The sequence below is a fragment of the Delphinapterus leucas genome, chromosome 4 (genome assembly GCF_059928025.1).
Source record: "Delphinapterus leucas isolate spDelLeu-1000000601 "Yukka" chromosome 4, BTC_Dleu_Yukka2, whole genome shotgun sequence".
NCBI classification, from domain to species: domain Eukaryota; kingdom Metazoa; phylum Chordata; class Mammalia; order Artiodactyla; family Monodontidae; genus Delphinapterus; species Delphinapterus leucas.
The window spans coordinates 133060224-133083718 of record NC_143132.1 but is presented as its reverse complement, the minus strand read 5'-3'; the positions used below and the strand labels follow the sequence as shown (position 1 = coordinate 133083718).

Genomic DNA, 23495 nt, shown 5'->3' with positions numbered 1-23495 from the left:
TGATTTGCATTTCTCTAATGTTTAGTGATGTTGAGCATCCTTTCATGTGTTTTTTGGCAATCTGTATATCTTTGGAGAAATGTCTGTTTAGGTCTTCTGCCCATTTTTGGATTGGGTTGTTTGTTTTTTGATATTGAGCTGCATGAGTTGCTTGTAAATTTTGGAGATTAATCCTTTGTCAGTTGCTTCATTTGCAAAGATTTTCTCCCATTCTGAGGGTTGTCTTTTCGTCTTGTTTATGGTTTCCTTTGCTGTGCAAAAGCTTTTAAGTTTCATTACGTCCTATTTGTTTATTTTTGTTTTTATTTCCATTTCTGTAGGAGGTGGGTCAAAAAGGATCTTGCTGTGATTTATGTCATAGAGTGTTCTGCCTGTTTTCCTCTAAGAGTTTTATAGTGTCTGGCCTTACATTTAGGTCGTTAATCCATTTTGAGTTTATGTTTTGTGTATGGTGTTAGGGAGTGTTCTAATTTCATTCTTTTACATGTAGCTGTCCAGTTTTCCCAGGACCACTTATTGAAGCGGCTGTCTTTTCTCCATTATAGATTCTTGCCTCCTTTATCAAAAATAAGGTGACCATGTGTGTGTGGGTTTATCTTTGGGCTTTCTACCCTGTTCCATTGATCTATGTTCCTGTTTTTGTGCCAGTACCATACTGTCTTGATTACTGTAGCTTTGTAGTATAGTCTGAAGTCAGGGAGGCTGATTCCTCCAGCTCCATTTTTCTTTCTCAAGATTGCTTTGGCTATTTGCTCACTCTCTTTATCTTAATCCTTTGTTTTTAAGCAGATGCAGGCCAGCCATACATTTTTAAAAAATGGTCAAAGTGTATTGTCTGAAGCCCTTGCCATCCACTGCCCTTCCAGTTTTTTCTTTTGGCATTTTCTCCAAGGGCCCGATACCCTCATGTTGCCCAACCTTTGGCTGCTCAGGGTGACCCACTACAAGAAAAACAAGTCAGCCCTTTCCCATCTACTTCAGAACATATCTATTCTGTACTTTATCTCTTAGGATTCTGCCTTTGGGTCATAAAAAATTTGTAAATGTTAATCCCAGTGATTTACTACTCTTTATGAGCTGATGTGTACACATTTTAACCAGAGTCTTCTGAATAAAAGACTGTAATCTAAGGAAATGAAAGTTTTTAATAGTGGAAGTAGCCCCACTGGAGATAGTAAGTGCACAGTCCCTGGAAGTGTTTCGCTGAGCTGGTGACCACTTCCCAAGGATGAACTAGAAGATTCCTGATCCCTTCCAATTCTGAAAAATCCGTAGTGGCTCTAGTGGTGGGAGTTTCAAGCACCTTGGCAAGCCAGTTCCAGTCTCTCCTTGTATTTTCTCCCTTTTTGTGGCTCTGCACCCCCCACCTCCATAATACAGGCTATTCTTTCAAATTTTCCAGCAGTTACCAACAGCCTGTCATATTTAAGAGCATTTTCTTGGCAAACCACCATTCTGCATGAAAGGAAGGATTGGGATTGGGGAAAGTGGATTTGACAGTTTCCACCCAAAGTATGTTAATTGTAAGTTTTGTACCTTGGCAGTCATAATTTATACAATAAACAAAATCCATTTGTTTGCTAAGCAACACCTTTCCCTCATTCTTGACCTCAGTGGAGGTATTTGACCTCTGGACTTAAGAAATCTTAAATTCCATCCTGCTTGCAGAACATGCTTTAGTGGCCCTGGCAGAAGCAATCTCATTTCTGCCCTGTACTTACCTTCCTTGGCCTGAATCTCACCATCCATATCCTTATCTCTGACATGAACCCAGCAGCCCTGGGCATTCTCTCAGCATAACTGATCTCCGATGAGGTACTATGCAGGCTTCTGTGGGGATCCCCCATGCACTGAGGCCTCACATCAGGAGCAGCTTCACTTCAGCCTATTGTGGGTTCACATCCAGTCATCTGTCAGAGGGGAAGCTTCCCTTTGTAGAATAAGGCTCAACAGATCCTATATCTAATATGAATAAGAATATCTTTATCCAATGACAAGATGTGACTCTCTGAAGAGCTTCAGATTTGGGAATACATTTTATGTGTATATATAAAATTGGGATCATTTAGAGACTATTTCTCTGCTAATATTTAGATATTATTATTACTTGGAAGAATTTTCCCTCTAGAAAAAAAGCAGGTTAATTTGGTACAGACTGTCTCTTATAAGAGTATAAGAATAATTTTTCTTAATTGAAAGAAAGAGCTTTTTTATTGAGGAGAAAAAAATCATTATCTTTTAGGGTATTGTATTTAATTCTTTCTAAGGCTTTTATAATATGTAGTCATTTGTGGTATCTTCTAAATAAATAATAGCATTTTAATTTTTGCCTTTCAGCTTTCACCTGAATTGTATCCATTTAAATAGATTTATAGCTGTTTTCTTGAACAGTCCAGGCTTTTCTGGTTCTTTTTGCACCTGGGGCTTAATAACACAATAAGCAAAGGAGAGAGAGGGAGGGAGGTGATAGAGTGTATTGACACCAAGTGAGTGAGCAATAAAGGTGGCTGTATTTTCCTGCCATAGGGGGAAGGGCATATACAACCATGACGTTCAGTCACTTCTTTTTTTTCCTAAAGGTAGAAAATATATGATGTAAGAGTGGTAGGAAGGGAGGGAGACTGGTTGCTTTTACAGGTTAGGGGAAAGAAACATCACTATAAATGCACTTGAAGAAAAGGCAAATGGATTTTCATTTTCTTCATTAAACATATCATCTTCTTATTTTGTTTCCCCTCTGTCTTGCTGAATCTACCCCAGCTGATGTATCTGCCTCTGCCCCAGTTTTGCTCCTCCAAGGGCCCTTCTGTCCACTGTGGCATGAAGGGTAAAAGCCACAAAGGCCCTTTCTTTGGTCATGTCATCTCTTCACTACCCCTTGGCTTACACTGTATTTGTGCTTTATTTGCAGGTCTGTGGCTGTCCTCTTTATTGGAAAACCCCCATGTTCAGGGCTGCAGGGGGAGAGAGGACAGGATTTGTGTCAGCCCAGTCATTCATTGCCATGTGGAGAAAGTAAGTATGAGAGCAGTTACTCTGGGGCTGGGCAAGGAATTGTCTGGCCCTCATGACATGCTTTATAAAAGTCACTTATTTTACTCATTTATTAATTTTCCCCTTATCCTTTGTTTCAACAAGTAAAATTCAATGACTCAGCTTATTATGCCCACACACAAATTCTTTCCCTAAGCCTTTATCTTACGTCTCTAATCAGTAAAACAGACCTTCAGAAATACTTCTTTAATAACTATTTGGTAGTTTCTTATTTTCACTTGTTAACAATTTGAGTCTTAGGATTTGACTCTTGCAGCAGTGACATAAATGCTCCTTTAAGGGGAGCAGACCACACATGTCACATGCTTCCATTCTCATGTGATCAAATTTAGAATTGTATGTAGTTGATTTCTTAAAAATAGCTGAATTCTAGTAGATTTTAGTTACTACTTTTTGAAAGCTCCAGTTAAGGAACAAAGGAACAGTACATCTATCAAGATACTCCTGGATTTTAACATCCTGACAAGTTTTCTTGAACTCAAATCCAACTTTCTTCTCTCTTTTATTTTTTTCTCCCTTCTTTCTTCTTTAGAAGTTATTTCTTGATATATTTATCAATTTAAGAGACTGTTATAGCATGCCCCTTCTACCTCTTTTAACTGATCAGCCTTCTTTAAATATGCTCTTCTCATCTTTTCTGGGCTAGATACCCTTCCTGATGAACTATTGGGAAATGCTGTTCACCTGATGTCACTATCATCATCATCATTATTTAAAATCAACATATAATAGCAGCAAAATTCAGCTTACAGATTCTTCTGATTCTTTCATGCCACCTCAAAGCCCTTAGTAGTATAATGCTTGAGAACATAATAGGTGATGAATAACTGTATTCTTATTTTGAAAAATCTAGCAGCAAGTTGAGTTCACCAAGTTCTTCTTGCATTACAATAGAACTAAAGTGATCAGGGGATATAAGACTACCAGTTAATGGACTTCTTTTAAAGAACGACATCAAAGCTAAAAGTTATAAATGCTTCATGTTTTCCAGGTGAATTTTAGTCATTTTGTTACAGGGAATAGTTCTAAGTTGTTCAAATACCAAGGACTAGAATGGCCCTAGGACTAGAACCACTCCTCATACACCAGCAGGATGACCCTCCAAAGTCAGGGCCATGGTCACCATTCCACCTCTCCTATAGCAAATAGGAAACAGCTAGATAAAAATCTTAAAAAAAAAATTTTGTGTGTGTAGTCGTAAAAGAAGAACTCCTTGGAGTCTAGAATTTGCAAAAAAGCACTAATTAGGAGTAAACCAGTAAAAGAATTGGCATTTGCCATTCTGGCTGTCTCTGGCACCCTAGAACCTGAGGGAAGAAAATAGAGCCAAGGGCCTGAACAATAGGGGAGTCAGCTTGGATTCCCTCTCCTTTCCCTACCAGTAAAGCCAGGACTTCAGCTGGGTGGTCTGCTTGTCTATTATTAATTATTATTGTTGTTATTAGAAATCAGTGTATAACAGTAGCAGAATTGAAGATCTTGAAATGTGTAGATGTTCTAGCTTTCATTCAGCTAGCTTCTCTCCCCCTGGTAGGTGCCAGGCCCTGAAAAATGCCTCAGGTGGAGTGTGAACAAGGGTTAGAAAGAATAGGGATGTTACACAGCTCTTGTCCTGGGTATCTTCAGCCATTGAGTTCAGCATTGTTGGCAAAAGCCATCTAACAATCTGGGAAAGCAGCAAGAAGTAAGTTATTATTTCAGAGAACGTGTTGAAGAAGCTAGGAGATTAAAAAGGGGTGGGGGGAGTAGTTCATTCTATAAAAAATTAGAGCCATAGAGAAGAACTATAACTACTTACATTCTAAGTTACTTTGAATATGCTAGGACCCTATGTTTGTGAGCCTGAGGCTGACTATCAAAGAAAAACTAGTAATCAACTTGTTTATCGGCAGTTAACTGCATAATATTAAGGAAAGTAACAGCAGTTTTTTTGTCTTAGACTTCATGTCACCGGGATAGGGTGGACATTTCTGTTGGTGGACAGAGCAGCGGCACCCGCAACAGCTATATTCCTTTATTGAGATGAATCATTTTCACTTTATCTCTAAGGAAAAGAGATTATTTCTGCAAAGGCAAAAGGCAAAAGGACTTGAAGCACAAGTCTTCATTTTCAGTTACTGTAGGACACTGTTTATGAAGTTATACAGCATGAGCAACTGTCCCTGTCTTTTTTCATTAAAAAAAATTTTTTTTAAATTCTGTGAACAGATAACTGATGTCTGTATCAAAGCTTTCTTTTCTGGCCAGATACTATAACGACTGGAGCACCCTCTAGCGGGAGCTCCTTTCTCAGCACTTAAAATGCGTGCTTTAAAGGAGACTCAAGTATGGCTATTTTGGGAGACAAAGCAACTAAGCAGGATGGTTTGAATTACCACACTGACCTTAAAGAAGACATGTATTTATTTTTATAATTTTTTACAAATTGTACCCTTTGCATAAAGTGACTTGGGTCCAAGTATACATACAAAAAAATAACTGGCAGGACTTGCCTGGTGGCTCAGTGGTTAAGAATCCGCCTGCCAGTGCAGGGGACACGGGTTCGATCCCTGGCCCAAGAAAATCCCACATGCCGCGGAGCAACTAAGCCTGTGCGCCACAACTACTGAGCCTGCGCTCTAGAGCCCACGAGCCACAACTACTGAGCCAACGCACCACAACTACTGAAAGCCCGTGTGCCCTACAGCCCGCACGCCGCACCTACTGAAGCCCGTGCGCTCTAGGGCCCGCGTGACACAACTACTGAGGCCCACGTGCCTAGAGCCCATACTCCACAACAAGAAAAGCCACCGCAAGGAGAAGCCTGCGTACCGCAACAAAGAGTAGCCCCTGCTCACCACAACTAGAGAAAGCCCACGTGCAGCCAAAAAATAAATTAAAAAAAATTAAAAACAAAATAACTGGCAGATAATGACACAGAATTAAAACATATTGGCATATACATACACATGCTGACTTGCTCCAATAATAGGCTCTATATAATCTTGGGGGGAAAGTCAAATACAAAAGTTAACAGCAAAACAGGAAATAGTTTGCCTCCTGTCCCAGTGTTTATGGGGTGGAGGCTTCTGAGCCCTCCTCTGAGTGGTTTGAGCATGAACACCTTAACAGACTCTTGTTCCCCTGCCTCTGCTCCCCTTCCCTTCCCTGCTCTGCTGCCCATTTCATATCTGTACTTTGACATCTGTTTCTCTTGCAGTCAAGACATTTTTAGGGGAAAGGCATTGCTCCACAGCTTTTCTTTTTGAGTTCCCAGTTTACCAGCTTTGTGACAGAGCTCCTGTTACACAGAGTCAGTAATATTGTCCCAGCTTTTTTATGCTTTACTTCCTCTTACCTTTTCATGTCAAAGTGTCATTTTTCGACTAACAAAACAATATTTCATCCTAAGAGCTCTGGATGATAGTTTAGGATAGCTATGTTTACCTTCTTTCTCCAGCTTTCACGACTTTTTTTAATCTCTTTCTCTCCTGCCTTATAGAGTTCACCAGCCACTAGCATTGGCTGAGAATCAGAATTCACCTTTTCTCTCTGATTCATGCTTCTGATCGCAAAAGGCCATACCTGATTTGACTTTTCCCTCTTAGAGAGTCTCTCATCTGTCAGTGTCTGTGCAGTTTGTACTTAGTGGTGCTATACCTCACTGCCTTTTGTTGTGATCATCCCACCCATTTTCTTTCCTAAGAGGTGATTCCCATCAACACCTATTTCAGTAATCTTTTTCTGAAATGTATATTTATTTAACTTTGGGGGTCCTGAGCATGCTGAAAAATGTTAAGGAAAATAAATATAAAGATCATTCTATGGCTTTAATAATCACAAATGAAGTCAGTTAAGGGTATATCTGTTAGATCACAAACATTTTTTGAGAATCTTCAATGTGAAAGTCACTATGTCTATCTAGTGTTAAGGGAAAAAAAGAGCTATAACTTTGCCTGCCCTTTAGGTGCCAGAGAAATAAAAGAAAGTTCGTGGTACAATGGTGTATGTAATACATACAAATTAAATAGTACAAAGATCAGTAAGGAATTTAGTTGTCAGAGAAGGTTTTTTGAAAGAGGTAGTTTATTAGCTGGACCTTAAAGAATAGCCAGCGTTCAGATAGCAAAGTTGGGAGAGGTGGTATTCTAGGAGAGTAAAACAACATGAGAAATGGCACCGAGGCAAGAATACACACAGCACGCTCAGAGAAGAGTGGTTCAGGCCAGCTGCCCGGAGTGGACATTTCATTTATCATAGTAGTGAGATAGGCAGACTCTAGCCTAATTAAAGAGGGCCTTAAATGCACAACTTAGACATCTAGACTTACTCATATAAGTGGTAGAAAACTGTTGAACATTTTTGGAAAAGGGAATTATATAATCAAAGAATGTTTTAGAATGATGAATTGTCCATGATGTGAGGTTGCATGGACACTGAAGCCTGTTATGACCCTCTTCCCTTCTAAAGGTCTCAGCATGAAGGAATAAGACCCTGGACTTGATGATAAGACAGAAATAGGAAGGAAGGAATGGTTGTCTAAAATGTTTTGAGGAAATATTCCTTAGGACTCTAGTATTCCCATCCCAAATTCCAAGCACCTAGTGGTCTAAGTTAGAAAGCTGGGAGTCATCATGGACTTCCCCCCTTTTACCCCTCCACACCTATCAACTACCATTTCCTTTCACTTGAACCATATTTGCCCCTTTCTCTTCGTCTCCCACTGCCAGTATCCATGCTCAGGCCCTTGGAAAGATTTCTGCTTGATATTTTTGAAAAACACATCTGGTCATGTCACAGTCCAAGTTAAAATTCTTCTGCGAGTAGGCGAAAGTCCAGGCTTCCTGACCTAACATAAAAGGGCCTCCAGGGTCCAATCCTACATGCTCATGTCCCCTTCCCTTACCACCCCAGTGCTTGCAGCTGCTCAAATAATCTGTGCAGGCTCACACCAGGTCTTTGTAGATGCATCCCTCTTGATCTGCAGTAGTCCACTTTCCTACTTCACAACTCTTCAGGGAATTTCACTGGTCCTCCTGTGTCTTTCCATGACACCCTGAGTTTATTACTTCTGTAATAACATTATACAGGATTATACATCTTATTGGTGTAGCTCTTTCACTAGACTGTAAGTTCCTTACAGGGCACAAAACTATGTCTTGGGCTTCCCGATGGTGCAGTGGTTGAAAGTCCGCCTGCCGATGCAGGGGACACGGGTTTGTGCCCCGGTCCGGGAAGGTCCCACATGCTCCGGAGCGGCTGGGCCCGTGAGCCATGGCCGCTGAGCCTGCGCATCCGGAGCCTGTGCTCCGCAACGGGAGAGGCCACAACAGTGAGAGGCCCGTGTACCGCATAAACAAACAAACAGACAAACAAACAAAAAACTATGTCTTATTTTCTTTGTATTTCAAGTATTCACAAGGCCAGACAGTATCTGGCACACAATTAGCATTCAGTAAATGATTAAGGAAGAAAAGCAAGAAAGGTTGGAAACTAATTGGATGTGGAGAATAAGGAAGAGAAATAAGTTTAAAATGACTTCAAATTTTCAAGCCCAGATAACTTGGAGTGGTACCACCATTAACAAAAATAGACATCCATGACTTTGAGAGGAAGATTTTAAATTTGGTTTTCGCTGTTTTGACTTTGCTGTCAGAGTATAGCATCCAGATGGAAATGTCCAGCAATTAGTTGGATGTGAGGAATTCTTAGAACTTGAAGATTTAATAGGGCCTTCATTTTCTTCTTAAGCCTGGTGCTTCAAAGTCTAATTTCAAAAGTCCCCTATCATGTTAGTCCTGAATATGTCTGCCAACCTGGACAAGCAGAAGTTCATGTCTTACGTGGTATGTAGTGGTCCATCAGATGTGTTCCCTCCTATTGGGCAGCTCTGGAGTTCTGGTTCCAGATGCCCTGAGCTAACCTGAGCAGACATTCTCCTTCAAGTGTATTTTTACATGCATTAGTTCAGTTGACTCTGTGGTCTCAGAAGCATTCTACAAAAATAATGTACCATCTTGTTGTTGAGCTTTTATTAAGATGGCCCTTTGACAAAATCAAGAGCATGGAAAAATTTCCTTTTTTTAATCACTGAAAAGAGAGCACTTGATTCTTGATCTAAATGGCCTTCAGATCAGGCTGAAATTACCAACTATTGATGTTGTAGTCATTGTTCATAGTAGCCAGGCTTCCTAAGCAATTGTTTCTTTTCTAGGTTGCTGAGTAACCATCATGATGATGCCTCTAAGTTTATCTGTCTTCTTGCAAAGCCCAGCTGCAGCTATCTAGAACAGGATGATTTTGTTCCTTTACTTCAGGTAATTTTCATTTCCTTTTAAAAATGGGTTTTATTTTTAGAGTTTCAGAGGCTTTTAAAATTTTTTCAACTGTGAGATATGTCAACTGAGATATACAAATTTAGAGGTCAGATTTCTAGACGAGTTGTTTCCAAGCTTGTTTTAGCAGCAAAATCCTTTTGTTTAGAGAAAATTAACACTGATAATAGTATAAACAGATAATAGTATGAAACAGATAAAACAGGGCTACTCCCACTGAAGCAGAAGAGAGAGGCCTTACTCAGCCTCTCCTCTTGCCCACCCACAGCAGTCACAGAAGCACCTTCTGAAACCAGGCAATTGGCCTAGTTGAGTAGACCTTTGTTAAGGTTAAAGAGAAAGAGATCTCCAACAGAAAGAGCCCACTTGGGGAATATTTATATCCAGGCCTTCTGATGAGAATCAATTGCATGCCAATACTGGATCTGTTTTTATTATAGCATTCTTCATAGCCTGATACATTACTTGTTAATATTCTTAATTTCATATTTAAATATTACATTTTTCTAAGTAGTTCACAAATTACTTGAAGCTGAGACCTGCCTTTCATTTCTGTTGAATCACATCATTTTTTTAGTTGTTCTAGTAAATCCTTGTTTACTGTTAGTTAAGATACCTAAAGAAGGGCAGAAAGATGCATTAATGTAGTGCAGGTTTTTTTTAAGTTGTATTCGTGGCTACCATGAATTTTTTAATAGATTTTTGTTGAATTGCAACATACATACACAAAAAGACACACTAATCACAGTGCATCAATTAATTTTCACAGTGTGAGCACATCTGTGTAACTAGCACCCAGATGAATAACCAAAAATTACCAGTACTCCCAAAGTTCTTCATGCTCCCTCCCAGTCACTGCTGCCCTAGGGGAACCACTATCCTGACTTCTAACACTGTATGACATAGATTTCTAGTTGTTGGAACAGTTTTACATGTTCAGAAAATGAAGTTTGGTTGTAATTTATTTTGTGTGCAGGGTTTTGAGCTTGTCTTAATTTGCATGGTAGCCTTGATTATCCTTAGACTCATCTGCTACATGTTTTTGTTCCCCTTTAAAAAGTGTTCATGGGAATGAGGATTGTTAATCGTTTCTTACATTTAATCAAGATCATCATACATAATATCCAATATTATGTGTTCCTATTTATGTTTTGTGAAAGTTCTCCAGCCACCCCTCACCCTCACCAGCTCAATCCATTCGCAGCCATGCTCTGTCTCCTACAAACTGCATCTTTTTGGCCCCCTTCCCCTAATAGCTTCTGGTTGGGTCTGGCAGATGGATAGCACCGCCAGGAGGTGGGAGGGCAGAAAAGAAAGAAGTTAGCATTTTTTCCCAACTCTTTGCTTCAGCACAGTAATGTATTTCTCTATAATACAGCTTCTGCTGGATGGCCGCTTCTCCACAGTTGTAGTGCCTACTGGGCTCCTGTAGCTCTGTTCCTCCCCTTGCCCTTTGGCCCTAGGGATTGTAACAATATCTTTCTGTTGCTCATCCCTGGTGCCTTCCACTCCCTTGTTTGTTCCCTTAACCTCCCCCCGACTCCACACATAATTGCTTCGTGAAAGGTTCATATGGGTGAATTCTTTTTCCTATGGGGACCTACCTTGACTGAGTTTTATCAGAAGCTTTAATAAAAGCTTTGACAGGAATATAAATTAAGCTGTACCAAGAGAATTATGAACAAACAACAAAATTATGAGTTAGTGGACATTTTTACTTCTTTCCCTTAAATGTAAGGAGAAGTTTTATTTTCATATAAGAAGTGGACGTATGGAGTCTTCTGGTAAAAGATGACAGACTGATACATTCTCCACCCATTCTTTTCCAAACTCCTCCAGTTAAAATATAGATATTTAAAAGGAATAAATCCATGAAAGTTAATGGAATGGCATAGAGGAACAGAGGAGGAAAAAAATCAGTATACAAGATAGGTAGTATTCCTTGAAGATAGAAAGCAGAAGCAGGCTAAGGAGAGCACAGCCTGGAATGAGGGGCTGTGTATGGGCTGCATTGGAGAAGTGAGCTACTCTGTTCCACTCTGCTCGTTAGGATCCCAGAGAGGCTGTAAACTTGGAGCTGGCAGAGCTAATGAGAAGTATTAGAAATGGGGAATCATTGAAGGCTGGTATACAGAGCAGTTGACCAGTTGACTCCTTACCTGGTTCCCAAATGTAAAGTGCAGCCTGACAAATGAACAAACAATAGAGCATGTTAAGACAAATTCCAGTAGAGGAACATCCTAGATAGTGTCTGGCCAGTACTCATCAAAACTGTCAAGATCATCAGAAAGAAGGGAAGTCTGAAAAACTGTCTTAGCCGGAAGGAGCGTAAGGAGGTACAACAGCTAAATGTAATATGAGATCCTAGAACAGAAAAAAATACGTTAGGTAACAACTAAGGAAATGTGAATTAAGTATGGCCTTGAATAATAGTAATAATAATGTATCAATATTGGCTTATTAATTATAGCAAATGCTAATGTAAGATGTTAATAATTAGGGATCTGGGTGCAAAATATGGGAACTTTATACTGTCTTCTCAATTTTTCTGGAAGGCTAAAACTGTTCTAAAAAGGCATTTTTAAAAAATAATTACTATATTCAGGGAGATTATATAAAACAAGAATAGATGCTGACACAAGAAAGAGCTGTTTGAATTTTAAAATGTAAGTGCCAAAATTTTAAATTTCAACATAAGGCCTGGAAACTAAAGTTAAGGATATCCCTGGCACACACAAACTCACAGATGGGGGAGAAAGAGAGAGACAGGAGAGAAGACATAAAGGACCAATTCAAGAATTTCAACATCTAACTAACTGGAATCTGAGGAAGAAAGAAGGGAAAAAATGGAGAGAAGGAAATCATCAAAGAAATAATATAAGAGTCATCAAGGAAATAATACAGGATGGAGAGAATTGGAAAGACTGGAGTGATAGGATGGGTCCAGAGAGCAGGAACCCAGTGGGATTCCTTGGGATTCCTGTTTCCTTTCTTGAGGAAATACAACATGCCTGTGTAACCATCATCTGAGCAAAAACAGAATGTGACCCTCCCATCCCAGCCTCTCATGTTCCCTCCAGTTACTGCCCACAGAACCAGAATATACAGAATATAAATCATCTGGTTGAGAGGAGCCTCTGAGTGCCAAACACAGTGAATAAAAAAAAAAGATATACATAAACCAGTCCTCCTGAAATTTTAGAAAACCACTGGAATCCCCCAGAGAGAAAAACCAGGTCACCTTAATAAGAATAAGAATCACGATGGTATTAGATTCTCATTGGGGAAATGGATTTGAATTCAGATTTCTACATCCTGCCAAGCTATCAATCGGATATGAGGTTAGAATAAAGTCATTTAAAAATTCAGAAAGTTTATCTCCTGTTTTCTTAGGCAGTTACGGGAATATATTCTACAGCAAATTAAGTAAAACAAAAAAGAGAAATGCATGAGATACAGGAAAGAGTGGATTCGATCCAGAGAAGCAGTGAAATAAAGTTCCAGGTTGGCAACTGAAGAACAGCCAGTCCAGAATAGAGAAGGTGGAGGATTTCTCTGGAAAGGGAGGTAAAAGGGGATAGTTGTTACATGTGAGAACAGGGAAACTGGAGAGTATGATGAAGATGCAGCATCGTGTATCAACAAGCTAAAGAAAAGCAATTAGAAACTCCTTGAAAAATGAAAAAACTGTGTAAGACATTCATGTATAAACACGAAGCAAGCTGAAATGTGACATGATTATAAACAACTGATGGAGGGTAAGAAAAGGAAGTTCATCTAACCTCAATGCCTGGAACATTCTCCTTTGAATGCCCCCAAGGGACATGATGTTGGACCAATAAGAAATGAAATGCATTCCTTATATGCTGCTTAACTTAGCATTCAACAGTATTTATATAATCAAAATGTCATAAAATATTTTGATGTATAACACCTAAAGTCACTCTATGGATTAACTGTAGAAAATTTTATTATGGTTGCAGAACAGTATTTAAACAACCTGAACAATGTAAAAGTCAAAATATTGCCAACAAAATGTGAAAGAGAAAAAGAAGGAGAAGAGAAAATAAGGGTAGGGGTGCTATAATCATCATCCTATGTAAAAGGAAATTAAGGCACTAAGATGAATGGGGTGAAAATTAAATGTATAAATAGATTATTTGCAGTTTACAAAGATAACCAATACAAGAACTAAAAATCATAACCTCAAATATTGGGTAAGGTGAGTAAAGTGGGACAGTTTAAATGAGCTAAACCCTCATCTTCCCTAGCAAAGAATAATAGATATTGTCTAAAGTTGATAGAGCTATAAATAAAAGTAATTGTAGGGACTTCACTGGTGGTGCAGTGGTTGAGAACCCACCTGCCAATGCAGGGGACACGGGCTTGAGCCCTCCAGGAAGATCCCACATGCTGCGGAGCACCTAAGCCCATGTGCCACAACTACTGAGCCTGTGCTCTAGAGCCCGCGAGCCACAACTACTGAGCCCATGTGCCACAACCACTGAAGCCCACATGCCTAGAGCCTGTGCTCCACAACAAGAGAAGCTACCGCAGTGAGAAGCCCACACGCTGCAATGAAGAGTAACCCCCGCTCTCCACAACTAGAGAAAGCCTGAGTGCAGCAATGAAGACCCAGCACAGCCAAAAATAAATAAATTTTTAAAAATAAATTAATTTTAAAAAGTGATGCCTATTAAAAAAAGTAATTGTAACATAGTATTTAATTATACTTAAATAATAATTAAATTTTATGTTTAATTATAGAGTTAAGCAGCAAAAGAAATAAAAATATAAATGATTCAAAAGAAGTGGGGCTAAAGGTGCATGGATGGGGTAGGTTGGTAGAATGGGTCTTCCATCATAAGTTCTTATATACTCCTTGATTTTATACCATGTGTATATGTAATTTCTCTTATTTTTATTATGGATAATTTTGAGCATATACAAATGCAGGCAGAGTGATCTACTGAACCCCCATGTACCCATCACCCACCTCCAATAATGATCAGAAACCAAAGAGATAGAGAATTTAAAAAACAGTAGCACTTTCAGTAAGTTGAAATCTTGGTATGGGGAAAACATTAACAAAATAGACCGCCAATTAACTAATTTCATCAAGAAAAAGGAGAAAGAACTAATAGACAAAATAAGAAATGACAAGGAGGAACAGAAGAAATTTTTAAAAAATCATAAAAGACTATTTTGCAGGCCTCAAATTTATTTGGAAATAAATTTGAAAACCTAGCTGAAATGGAAAATTTCCTAGGAAAATACATCTGACCAAAATTGACCCCATTTTATTTATTTATTTATTTTATTTATTTTATTTATCTATTTTTGGCTGTGTTGGGTCCTCGTTGCTGTGCACGGGCCTTCTCCAGTTGAGGTGAGTGGGGGCCACTCCTTGCTGCAGCGTTAGGGCTCCTCATTGCGGTGGCCTCTCCTGTCACAGAGCACGGGCTCTAGGCACACAGGCTTCAGTAGTTGTGGTGCATTGGCTCAGCAGTTGTGGCTCATGGGCTGTAGAGCTCAGGCTCAGTAGTTGTGGCGCACGGGCCCAGCTGCTCCGTGGCATGTAGGATCCTTCCGGACCAGAGATTGAACCCATGTCCCCTGCATTAGCAGGTGGACTCTCAACCACTGTGCCACCAGGGAAGCCCAACCCCATTTTATTTAGAAAGCTTAACAAAGTAATTTCCTTAGAAGAAGTAGAGATCTTTATTAAGGAACTACCCCACAAAAAGCACCAGGCCCAGGTAGTTTCACAAGGGAATTCTACAAAACCTTCAAAGACCAGATAGTCCTAATGCTTAATAAATTATTCCAGAGAATTGAAAAGGAAGGAAAACTCTATAGCTCCTTCTATGAAACAACTGATACATAAACCAGGTACAGACAGTACAAAAAAGAAAATTGCAAATGAATATAACTCATGATTAATAATAAAAAGTAATAAATAAAATATTAAAAAGATGCATACAACCTGGTGGGATTTATTCCAGGAAGTCAAGATTGCTTCAGTATTAGGATCTTTTTTAATATCACATGTTGTTTCTAAGAAAAAAATTATGATTATCTCAATAGATGCTGAAATCACTTTGGACAAAATTTAACACCCATTCATTAAAAAATGCTCAAGAAAGTAGATATTTGAGATACTTTCTTAACATGATTATAATATATATATACCTAGCGCTAAAGCCAGTATAGAAAAACATTAGAGGCATTTCCATTAAGATCAGAGACAGGGCAAGGATGTCACAATATCCATTACTGTTCAGCATTGTACTAGAGTAATTATACTGTACAAGAGAAAACAATTAGAGGCATAAGAATGGTTGAAGAAGTAAAGTATTCATAGATGACGTGATAGTAAACCTGGAAACCCAAGAGAATCAGTGATAAAACTCAAAACAATAAAATAATTCAGTAAAATAGTAGGAAATAAAATTAACATATACAATCGCCAGATCTTCCATTTCTGACCAAAATGGAGTAACTGGGACTGTATTTGCCTTCCTACCGGAAACAACAAAAACGTCAGGCAAGAAATACAAAATAATGGTTTTCAAGGTGCCAGACATCTGGCAACAAAAGATAGTGATTCCTGAGAAACAGTAAACAAACAAAGTGATCCTTATGATTGCCTTGAGAGAGTTTCCAAGCCACAGTGTGTTGATGGGGACCCTAGGCAGAGTTCAGGGAACTCCCTGAGTTTAGGAGACAGAGCTGAGAATCTAGAAGGACCAAAGTAGCTAGAATTCTTGGGACAGAGCACCAAAGAGGAAAGAAATGCACAGAGAGAAAACTCCAAGGAGCTTCAGAACTCCTCCATGAGTATTCATCAGAGGTACTGATCAGCAGATATATGTGAGGAAAGTAACCAAAGCTGAAGAAAGAGCTACCCCAAATTAGAGGGAACAGTACCCATAAGTCACACAGGGCCAATCAAGACTAATATCTGTCTCTCCCAGCCAGACTGGAAAACCTCATAATACATGGCACTTTAGGTAGAGTAGTCATAGGAGTCTTGCCTCAGTAGTGGGGAATAATTAGCCCTAAATTAGATAGCACTCAGTCCTGTCTAACAGATCTGAAAAGCAAAATCTAGAAGGATGAGAGGGTTTTTCAAAGTAACTTAACAGCATCCCAGAACATAAAATATTTATTCTATTCAGAACTTGAGAATAAAAGAATATAAAAATATCCAGCACTCAAAAAGGTAAAATTCAAAATGGCTGGCAATACCAGGCATGCAAAGAAACAAGAATACAATTGATGATTAGGAGAAAAATTGATCAATTGAAACTGACTCAGAACTGACACAGATGTTAAAATTAGCAGACAAGTATATTAAAACAGATATCAAAAACTGAATACTTTTTTAAAGACCCAAACTGAACTCGTAGAGATGAAAACTAAGGTGTCTGGGGTGAAAAATATACCAGATTAGATTAACAGCAGATTAAACATTGCAAATTAAATGACTAGTGAACTTGAAGACATAGAATAGAAACTATCCAAAATGAGACATAGAGACATAAAAAAAGAAAGAAAAATGAAAAGAGCATCAGTGAGCTGTGGGGCCTAACTTCAAGCAACTTAACATACTTATAAATGGAAGAGAGGATGTTGTTAGATAAAGAATTTGTCAGGTCTTAGTCGCAGTTTCCTAGGACGGAACTTCTAAAGCCTCGGAATTTCCCGAATGATGAGTGTCTTTGTTTTTCATGGTGGGCTCCTGGGACCATGCCTGAGTTTATACAAATGAGGTGACTCATCGTGGGCCCCTGTATAGTTCCAGGATGAGGGCTTCTTATGCCAGAAAGGCCGACCATGTGATTACAGGTTGAGACTTTCAGCCAGGTGATATCAGCGTGACCTCCAAAGAGGCAGGGAGCCTGGAGATTGAATTCAGTCGTGTGGCCAGTGATTCAATCAATCATGTCTACATAATGAAACCCAATTAAAAAGTCTGGACACTGAAGCACAATTGAGCTCCCCCTGGTTAACGATACATGGTAACGTGCTAGGAGGGTGACACATCTTTAGGACACAGAAGCTCCACATTTTAGACCTTCCCAGACCTTGCCCTGTGCATCTCTTATTTGGCTGGTCCTCATTTGTATCCTTTATAATAGAATAGTAATCATAATATATTACTGTCCCCAGTTCTGTGGGTCATTTGGGCAAGTTGTTGAACCTCAGAGGATAATGGAAACCCCCAAATTCATGGCCAGTTAGTCAGAAGTATGGGTAGCCTGGGAACCCCAGAGTTATGGCTGGTGTCTGAAGTGAGAGGAGTCTTGTGGGGGACTGTGCCCTTAACCTGTGAAATCTGCACTAACTTTGCATAGTTAGTGCTGAAATTGCATTCCAGGGGGACAGAAAATTATTTGAAGAGATAATGGCCCAGAATTTTCTGTACTTGGTAAAAACTATAAACCCATGAAACTAAGATGCTCAATAAGCCCAAAGCACAAGAAACACAAATCTATACTAGGGCACATCATAATAAAGTGGCTCAAAACCAGTAATAAAAAGAAACTTTGAAAAGTAGCCAGAGAAGATAGTCACATTTCATAGAGTGGAACAAAGATAAAGAGGACAGCGGATTTCGTGTTGGAAAAGTCCAAGCCAGAAGACAGAGGAGCAACATCTTTAAAGTACTGAAAGGAAAGAACCATCAACCTTGAATACTATACACAGTGAAAATACCGTTCAAAAATGAAGGTGAATTAAGGATTTTTTTGGACATAGAAAAGCTCAAAGAATTCATCACCAACAGAAATGCACTACAAGAGATGTGTTGTGTTTGTTTGTTTTTTATTTGTTTGTTTGTTTTAAAAGTTGTTTAGGCAAGGAAGAAAGTAATACCAGATGGAAATGCAAATCTACACAAAGGAATGAACTCCAGAAGTGGTAACTACATGTATGTGATTTTTTATTATTCACATCTCTTTAGAAGAAAAGTAACTCTTTAAATGAAACTATCAACAATGCATTATGGTGTTTCTAATATATGTTTAAGTACAATTTGACAACAATAGCATAAAGACTGGGAGAAGAGAAATGGAAGTATATTGTTATGGCTTGCATGTAATCCATGAAGTTGTATAACATCTCTTGAAAGTAGATAGTAGTAAATTAAAGATGTATGCTGTAACCTCTGATGCACCTCTAAAATAAGAGTTATAGCTAATAAGCCAAAAAAGGAAATAAAATGAAAGAATCATAAAGAACACTCAGTTAACACAAAAGGAGGCAGAAAAGGAAGAAAAAAAAAAGAACAAAGAATGGATGGGACAAATAGCAAGACAATAGATTTAAACCTAACCATATCAGTAGTCACATTACGTATAAGTGGTGTGAATACCCCCAAAAGCAAAGATTAGACAAAAAACCAAGACCCAAATATAGTAAGTTGCCTGAAAGAAATATAAAGACACAAATAGGTTAAAAGTAAAAGGAGGGAAATATATATACCATGCTAATATTAATCAAAAGAAAGCTCTTACAGAAATGCAAATCAAAACTACAGTGAGGTATCACCTCACACCAGTCAGAATGGCTATTATCAAAAAGTCTACAAGTAACAAGCGCTGGAGAGGGTGTGGAGAAAAGGGAACCCTCCTACACTGTTGGTGGGAATGTAGATTGGTGCAGCCACTGTGGAACACAGTATAGAGGTTCCTTAAAAAACTAAAAATAGAGCTACCGTATGATCCAGCAATCCCACTCTTGGGCACATATCCAGACAAGACGAAAACTGTAACTTGAAAAGATACATGCACCCCAGTGTTTGTTGCAGCACTATTTACGATAGCCAAGACATGGAAGCAACCTAAATGTCCATCAGTAGATGAATGGATAAAGATGTATATAATGGAAGCCATAAAAAAGAATGAAATAATGCCATTTGCAGCAACATAGATGGACCTAGAGACTATCACACTAAATGAAGTAGTAAGTCAGACAAAGACAAATATCATATGCTATCACTTATATGTGGAGTCTAAAAAAATGATACAAATGAACTTATTTACAAAACAGAAACAGACTCATGGACATAGAAAACAAACTTATGGTTACCAAAGGGGGAAAGGAGGTGGGGGTGGGGGGGAGGATAAATTAGGACCTTGGGGTTAACAGATGTACACTACTCTATATAAAATAGATACACAACAAGGACTTACTATATAGCACAGGGAACTATAATCAGTATCTTCTAATAACCTATAATGGAAAACAATCTGAAAAAGTATATATGTATAAAATAAGTAGCAAGGATATACTGTATAGCACAGAGAATTATTAGCCATTATCTTGTAATAATCTATAGTGTAGTATAATCTGCAAAAATACTGAATCACTATGCTGTACACTTAAAACTAACATAATATTTGTAAATCAACTATACTTCAATAAAAAATTAAATGAAATAAAAAACTGATTCAAATTTGTAAAATAAATATCTATATTCCAAACGATAAATAAGTAAAATACAGGACTAATCCCATAAGGGACATACAGTTAGTAGACAAACAGTGGGAAAATGTTAATTCTCACTAGATATCAAAGAAATGTAAATGAAAGCAGTCTGAAGATGACAATTTACACATTCTAAAAGAACCCCCCAAAAATGTTTATATCCAGTGAAGTTGCCCAGAAATTGACTCATACATTCTTACAGCCATGTTGTTCCCACCCTTTAGCCAGAAATGTTACCACTAAGAACTTAAGAAAGCAACAATTTGGCAAAAGTAGAAAGGTCCCTCCTCATCCTCCTGACTTCTAAATGTTGGAACTCCCACAGCTGAGCCCTTTAACACCTTCTCTTTTCCATCCATATGCACTGTTTGGAGGATCTCACCTATATACCCAGATCTCTCTCCTCGTGGATCTCCAGGAAGAAAGCAGACCCCAGCAGAGATTTTCCTGGGGGTGGGGTTTGGGGAATTTTTTAGGCACTTCAAGGGCTCTGAACTCAGTCAGAAGGGGCCGTGAAGACAGGAGGGGCCAGAGAGACCCCTAAAGCAAGCTTCTTCATAATATTACTCCCTTATGTTGTTAATAACCAAACGTCCCAGGCTTTATCTGATGGGGAGTAAGGATGAGGTCCCCAGGAATTCCCTCATTGCAGTAGCCCTTAGCTCTCCTGCAGGCCACCAGATCTCAGCTGCCCTTGACCCCTGCCTCAAGTCTGTGAGAATTATTTTTGTGAGATAGCCCATTCATATTTTGACTTCCTCACTGAAGCCCATGTAGGAGAGCAAAATTTGCCACCCCAAATTTTTGGCATGTAGGTTATTTCAGGCTGAACACAAAGCCCAAAAGACTCAGGAAAAAACTTTGACCTTCTCCCTAATTGCCTAAAAGAATTTAGATAGAGGGACTGTTCCTGGAACAGAGCTATCAGCAGAGATCTCTGCAAAGAATATGGGCTAAGTATGGTGGGGGAAACTGGGCAGGGCCTAGAAATCAGAGTCCACTCTGTTCTATTGTCTCTGTGTAGCCCAGCGAACACTTGTTTATCAAACATTTGCTTTTCCATCTTCATGTGAATTGCCTTCCTCCTCTTTGAAGTCCCAAACCACTACCCCCAACATCCACTTGTGTCTTTAGCTGAAGATGGTATTTAAGGTAAGGGCTTTGGCCATTTTGGCTAGTTACTCAGTTTTCCTGGGTCTCTCCCACGTATACACATTTAACTTTTGTTTAATTTTTCTCCTGTTAAAAAAAAAACTCTTACAAATAAATGGAAAGACATTCCATGTTCATGGATTGAAAGACTTACTATTTTTAAATACCCATACTATCCAAAGCAATCTATAGATTGATGCAATCTCTATCTAAATCCCAATGGTCCCATTCCCCCATTCCCTGGCAACTACTATTTCTGTTCTCTGCTTCTCTGAGTTTGACTATTTTAGATACCTCATATAAGTGGAATCATGGAGAGGTTGTTCATTGGTTATAAAGTTTCAGTTATCCAAGACAAATAAGTTCTAGAGATCTGCTGTACAACATAGCACCTATCATTAACAATACTGTATTGTGCACTTAAAATTTTGTTAGAAGGTAGATCTCATGTTAAGTATTCTTACCAAAAAACAAAAGAAACAAGAAAAGAAGCAGCACAGGGAAAGTGTTGGAGATGAAGTATATGTCTATTACCTTGATTGCACTGATGGTTTCCTAGGTGTATGCATGTGTCCAAACTCATCAAATTGTGTATATTAAATAGGTGCAGTTTCTGTATATCAGTTATACCTCAATAAAGTTGTTTAAAAATACCAATGGTATTTTTTGCAGAAATAGAAAAAACAATTCTAAAATTCATATGGAATTTTTAGGACTTGGAATAGCCAAAACAATCCTGAGAAAGGAGAACAAAGCTGGAAGCCTCACACTTTATGACTTCAAAACATATTACAAAGATACAGCAATCAAAACAGGATGGTACTGGCATAAACAGAGATATACAGACCAATGGAACAGAATAGAGAACCCAGAAATAAATTCTTGCTTATATGGTCAAATGACCTTCAACATGGGTGCCAAGAATAATAATGGGGAAACAATAGTCCCCAACAAATGGAGCTGGGAAAACTGGATATCCACATGCAAAGGAAAGAAGTTAGAACGTATCTTACACCATATAGAAAAATTAACGCAAAATGGATTAAAGACCTAAACATAAGACCTGAAACTATAAAACTCCTAGAAGAAGACATAGAGGAAACTTCACGATATTAGATTTGACCATGACTTTATGGATATGACACCAAAAGCACAGGCAACAAAAGCAAAAATAGACAAATGGGATTATATTAAACTTTAAGCCTTCACAGAAAAGAAACAGCACAGTGAAAGGCAACCTACAGAATGGAAAAATATTTGCAAACGTATCTGATTAGGTTACTATCCAGACTATATAAAGAACTCCTGTGACTCAATAACAACAACAACAAACAACCTGAATTTAAAATGGGCAAAGGACTTGAGTAGATATTTCTCTAAAGAAAATAAAACGTCTGATAAGAATATGAAAAGATGTTCAACATCATTAAATAAGTAGGGAATGCAAAGCAAAACCACAATGAGATACCACCTCACACCCATTAAGATGGTTACTTTTTTTTTTTTTTAAGCATTGGTAAGGATGTGGAGAAATTGGAATACTGGTAGGAATGTAAAATGGTACAGCCACTATGGAAAGTAATATGGAAGTTCCATATGATCAGCAATACTACTCCTGGGTGTACATCCAAAAGAATTGAAAACAGAATCTCAAAGAGATATTTGTACACCCACATTGATAGCAGCATTATTCACAATAGCCAAGAGGTGGAAGTAACATAAATGTCCATCAGTGGATGAATGGATAAAGAAAATGTGGTATATACATGGAATGGAATATTGTTCACCTTTTTTAAAAAGGGAAATTCTGTCACATGCAGCAACATGGATAAACATTGAGAACATTATGCTAAGGGAAATAAGCCAGTCATAAAAAGACGTATACTGCATGACTCCACTTATATGAGGTATCTAAAGTGGTCAGATTCATACAGGTAGAAAGAAGAATGGTGGGTGCCAGTGGCTGAGGGAGGGTGAGGTAAGGATTCATTGTGTGATGAGTGTAGTTTTAGTCGTCCGGGATTGAGTGGGTGGGGAGTGGGGGGAATCTGGAGATCTGTTGCCCAACAATGTGCAAGTGGTTGACAGTATTGTACTATATGCTTGGAAATTGTTGGGAGGATGAATCTTATGTATTTTTTTTGCCACAAAAAGAAAAGAAAGGCAGGGTGGCTATATTAATGTCAGACAAAGTAGTTTTTAGAGAAAATAATGTTGCTAGGGAATGATAAAGGGATCAATTTGTCAAGAGGATATAACAATTCTAAATGTTTACACACCTAATAACAGACCTTGAAAATGCATGAATCAATATCCGATAGAACTGCAAGGATAAATCCACAATTATAGTGGTAGATTTCCACGTGCTGCTCTGAATAATGAATAGAACAAGTAGAGAGAAAATCAATAAGGATATAGAACACTTAAACAAGACTATCAACCAACCTGACCTAATTGACATTTGTATTACACTTCACCCAA

The 23495-nt window shown here is 38.5% G+C and overlaps 1 protein-coding gene across 7 annotated transcripts in view; it reads left to right on the top strand.

Moving 5' to 3' along the window:
• PPP2R3A (protein phosphatase 2 regulatory subunit B''alpha) overlaps positions 1-23495 on the top strand; it is a 227870-nt gene that overhangs the window by 94916 nt on the left and 109459 nt on the right. For all 7 annotated transcript variants that reach the window (XM_089910056.1, XM_089910051.1, XM_089910054.1 and 4 more), the window contains 2 exons: positions 2912-3015; positions 9248-9350. In XM_089910056.1, coding sequence (XP_089766182.1) covers positions 2912-3015; positions 9248-9350 — 207 coding nt within the window. The remainder of the gene's footprint in view (positions 1-2911; positions 3016-9247; positions 9351-23495) is intronic.